This window comes from Chiloscyllium plagiosum, unplaced genomic scaffold (genome assembly GCF_004010195.1).
Source record: "Chiloscyllium plagiosum isolate BGI_BamShark_2017 unplaced genomic scaffold, ASM401019v2 scaf_19592, whole genome shotgun sequence".
Lineage (NCBI taxonomy): Eukaryota > Metazoa > Chordata > Chondrichthyes > Orectolobiformes > Hemiscylliidae > Chiloscyllium > Chiloscyllium plagiosum.
In genome coordinates this window covers 1-5,096 of record NW_025197355.1, presented here as the reverse complement: position 1 = coordinate 5,096, position 5,096 = coordinate 1, and the positions used below count along the sequence as shown (strand labels likewise).

General features: G+C 45.1%; 1 protein-coding gene across 1 annotated transcript; it reads right to left on the bottom strand.

Annotated features, from left to right (window-relative positions):
- Nucleotides 1-741: 741 nt before the first annotated feature.
- On the bottom strand, nucleotides 742-4,468 carry LOC122545931 (SCO-spondin-like; the record flags this gene model as incomplete). The annotated part of the gene is made up of 3 exons (XM_043684797.1): nucleotides 742-880; nucleotides 3,577-3,817; nucleotides 4,306-4,468. Coding segments are annotated over 3 exons (543 nt in total), but the record flags the coding sequence as incomplete, so codon positions are not given.
- Between the last annotated feature and the right edge of the window lie 628 nt (nucleotides 4,469-5,096).

The following is a 5,096-nucleotide window of genomic DNA, read 5'->3' as shown; positions in this document are numbered from 1 at the left end:
TTTCTCATTGAGAGACAGTGCTCCAGTGTACAGCTTCTCACTGGGAGCCAGTGCTCCAGTGTACAGTTTCTCACTGGGAGACAGTGTTCTAGTGTACAGTTTCTCACTGAGAGACAGTGCTCCAGTGTACAGTTTCTCACTGTGAGACAGTGTTCCAGTGTAATGTTTCTCACTAGGAGACAGTGTTCCAGTGTACAGTTTCTCACTGAGAGACAGTGCTCCAGTGTACAGTTTCTCACTGTGAGACAGTGTTCCAGTGTACAGTTTCTCACTGGGAAATAGTGTTCCAGTGTACAGTTTCTCACTGGGAGACAGTGCTCCAGTGTACAGTTTCTCACTGGGAGACAGTGTTCCGGTGTACAGTATCTCACTGGGAGACAGTGTTCCGGTGTACAGTTTCTCATTGGGAGACATTTTTCCAGTGTACAGTTTCTCACTGGGAGACAGTGTTCCAGTATACAGTTTCTCACTGGGAGACAGTGCTCCAGTGTACATGTTCTCACTGGGAGACAGTGTTCCAGTGTACAGTTTCTCACTGCGAGACAGTGTTCCAGTGTACAGTTTCTCACTGGGAGACAGTGTTCCGGTGTACAGTGTCTCACTGGGAGACAGTGTTCCGGTGTACAGTTTCTCACTGGGAGACAGTGTTCCAGTGTACATGTTCTCACTGATGAATGGATGCTCTGTCCTACATGCTCAGACCCTGTTTCTTTGTCATTCACAGTGCAATCCCAGCCTTACCTCCACGAGTGTGTATTCACAGTTGCCATGGAATGAGTAGCGTTTGTGATCAAATGTGATGTAGTGCTGGCTCCCGATCACGTCACACTCAGCAGCACATTTATTCTGCGTACACTCCCAATGACCTCGCTGACAGACACTATATAAAAACCGAAGCAGGAATTAACATCCTTACTGAGCTGTACCCTCACAAAAAAAGACACTAACACCAAGTAATTGTGATGTTCCCATGTACCTGCTGGCCTTGTCCTTGTCGATGGAAGTGGTTGTGGGTTTGGAAGATGCTGTGTAAGGATTTTTGGTGAATTTTTACAATCCATCTTAGTACACCCTGCTGCTACTGAGCTTCAGTGAGGGAGGGAGGGGGTGCTTGTGGATGTGATTCCAATCAAGCGGCTGCTTTTTCCTGGATGGTGTCAAGCTACTTGAGTTTTGTTGAGGCTGCACTCATCCAGGGAAGTGGGGAGAATTCCACCACACTCCTGACCTGTGCCTTGATTTGATTCGATTTGATTTATTGCAGTGAAATGTTTTGTTTTATGAGTAGTACAAGCAGATTATAACAAACAAGGACAGACAGATCATAGGGAGCTTAGACACAGCAAGGCATACAAGGACATGCACAAAGCAAGATCAATATTATTTGAAGTTAGAGAAGTCTATTCAGCAATTTGATAATGGAAGGGAAGAAGCTAAAAATCACACAACATCAGGTTATAGTCGAACAGGTTTAATTGGAAGCACTAGCTTTCGGAGCGACACTCCTTCATCAGGTGGTTGTGGAGTACACAATTGTAAGGCATGGAATTTATAGCAAAAGTTTACAGTGTGTAAATCACAAAACATTTTTAAAAGTTACATTCTCAGGTTAACTGTAGCAATTGGTGTCAGCGCAGATGATGTGTTGAAGGTATTAGCCCCCTGTGTGCTGTTGTCTGTGCCATAATGTTTAGACTGATTCTAATCTAAAAAATGAATTAACAGAGTCTTTCATAGATTCATGTAGTTTTAAAACAAAGTACAATGTAATTCTGCAAGTACAAATTCACCCCACAAACATATATGTGTATGTGTGCATGTGTGTGTCTGGAGTGGGGGGGTTGTGGGTGTCTGTGAGTGTATATATATATATATGTGTGTGTGTGTGTGTGTGTGTGTGTGTGTGTGTAGGAGTGTCCGTGTGTGTGCAGTGCAATGGTGGTCACATGTAGTGTGACATGAACTCAAGATCCCGGTTGAGGCCCTCCCCTGTGGGTACCGAACTTAGCTATCAGCCTCTGCTCAGCCACTTTTCACTGCTGCCACCCACACATACTCCTGCAGACATGCACACTCCCACACTCACACATCCACCTTCTCACAGACTTAGACCCCTTTACACACACATATATACACTCTCTCTCACATACTCCCACAACCCCACCCTCCCAACCACACACACACACACAAATGTTTGTCACCTCTTCTCTACATACCTCAAAGCCATCCATTCTACTTAATTGTGACTCAGTACTCACATTGACAAGTTACATTGTACTTTGCTCAGAAACTGCATGAATCCGTGTAAGACTCTGTGAATTCATTTTTAGATTAGAATCAGCCTAACTTTATGGCACAGACAGGGAACACAGGGGGCTAACACCTTCAACACATAATCTGGGCTGACACCAATTGTTAAAGGCGAAAGTGAGGACTGCAGATACTGGAGATCAGAGCCTAGATTAGAGTAGTGTTGGACAAACCTGAGAATGTAATTTTTTAAAAAGGTTTTGTGATTTGCATATGAAAGAAATGAAACTATCACGGTTATTCTAACAGATGAGAGACTCAACAAACAATCAAGGTATTTTACAATGTATAGTTTCAGTTACATCACACTGTAAACATTTGCCAAAAGGTCTGTGTCCTACAACCTTATACTCCACAACCGTCTGATGAAGACCGGCACTGCAAAAGCTACTGCTTCCGATTAAACCTGTTGGACTATAACCTGGTGTTGTGTGATTTTTAATTTTGTACACCCCAGTCCAACACCGGCCTCTCCAGATCAAGGGAAGAAGCTGTTCTTGAACCTGTGGTGTGTTAGTTGAACCTTCTGTATCTTCTGCTAGCCAGGAGAGAGGTGGGAAGGGTCTCTGATGATGTTGGCCACCTTTCCATGGCAACACGAAATGTAAATGGAATCCATGGATGGGAGCTTGGCTTCTGTGATGGACTTGGCTAAGTTCACAACTTCCTGTAGTTTCTACAGTCCTGGGCAGAGCAGTCGCTGTGATGCATTGGTGGACATGCTTTGGGGAGTCAGGAGGTGAGATACTCACCACAGTGTTTGTAACATCTGAGCTGTGTCATATTGCAATTCAGGTCAGGCTGGATAGGTCACAGGGAGTGAGGGGGAGATGAGGATTTAGGTAGGTAGGTTACAGGGAGTGAGGGGGAGAGTCGGGATTTGATTTGTGTGAATGGAGCACTGAGACTGATGGTAATGGGAGGTGTTTGATGCTGAGATACAGTCAGTGGTGAACAGTCTGGGGTGAGCACACACCATCAGATCCTGAATGAAATGGGGCAGCAAAATCCCTGAATGAGAAATCAGTTGTCAAAACATGGAATCAAACATCTGGCCCTGCAGGGGAACATGTACACTTTGTCAATTGTCAGAAAAACCACCATTCTCACTAATCTTGTTACCACGTCTGGCCTACATGTGATTCCAGACCCACAGCAATGGGAGTGACACTGAACTGCCCTCTGGGCAATTAGGGATGGGTAATAAATGTTGGCCCAGCCAGCAATACCCACATCAGTGAGCAGATAGAGAAACATTTCACTCACCAGTCATTACATCTCTGTCGGATAGTCTGCCCAGGGCGATACTTCTGTCCATGATGGAAACAGGGACAATCCTCAGCTTTGACACATCGCCCCATCTCCAGGTAGTAACCCTGTGGGCACTCACAGCCACTGGCACATTCCTCTCGACAGTAACCTTCACTAGGGTTACCCACAGTCTCACAGGTAGCAGGACAGGTGGAGACACAGTCTGAGTAAATCATTTCATTACTGCAAGTCTTCCCTGATACAAACAGAGCATGGCATCATAATCTCCAATCCCACACAAACCAACACTCGCGACAAAACTCCACTCTCAATAATAGCATCATCTACAGGGGATAATGAGTCATCCATTGGTACACAGGAAACTAGCCCCTGCTGTCAACATACCCACTGGTATTCTGTAAATTGACACATCCCGCACAGCCCGCTGTTTCGGTACTCACATATTCGGCGGTTTCAGTTCACTCCGCATGATCCCACACACTCACTGTTCACACAGTCCCAACATGTGTCTCCAAATTGACTGGGTCAGAATCCGGGAATTCCCTCCCTAAGGGACATTGTGGGTCTACCTACAGCACATGGACTGCAGCGGTTCAGGAAGGCAGCTCACCCCCACCTTCTCAAGGGGCAACTAGGGACGGGCAGTAAATACTAGGCCCAGACAGTGACACCCATATCCGTCCCATGAGTAAAAATGTTGACTGAGTGAGAGACATTACTCACCACAGAAATCGGGAGTCCTCCACTCGATGAAGATGTGTTGTTCTCCACATTCCCGGGAGTAACTGGTGAATGTTTCACAAATCATACGAGTTCGGTCCTCATCACTCCCAGAGTGGGCACAGAATGCAAATAAACAGGCATCAACATAACTGTCTGGCATGATCTGGAGAAAGAAAACACCGAGAGAAGACATAGAGTGACACGTGGTTTCAAATGGCAGTAAGATCCAAGTAAGTCAGGGAGTGAGAACAGGCTGAAAAACCAGGATCATACAGAGAGATTACATTACACCCTCTCTGTCAGACCTGTATTATACTGAGAGATTACATTACACCCTCATTGTCAGACCTGTATTATACAGAGTGATTACATTACACCCTCATTGTCAGACCTGTTCCACACTAAGAGATTACATTACACCATCTCTGTCAGACCTGTATCAGGCTGAGAGATTACATTACACCCTCTCTGTCAGACCTGTATTAAACAGAGTCATTACATTACACCCTCACTGTCAGACCTGTTCCATAATGAGATATGACAGTACACCCTCACTGCCAGACCTGTATTATACTGAGAGATTACATTACACCATCTCTGTCAGACATGTATCAGGCTGAGAGATTACATTCCACCCTCTCCATCAGACATGTATTATACTGAGATATTACATTGCACCCTCTCTATCAGACCTGTATTATACTGAGAGATTACATTACACCCTCTCTGTCGGACATGTATCATACTGAGAGATTACATTACACCCTCTCTGTCAGACCTGTATCATACTG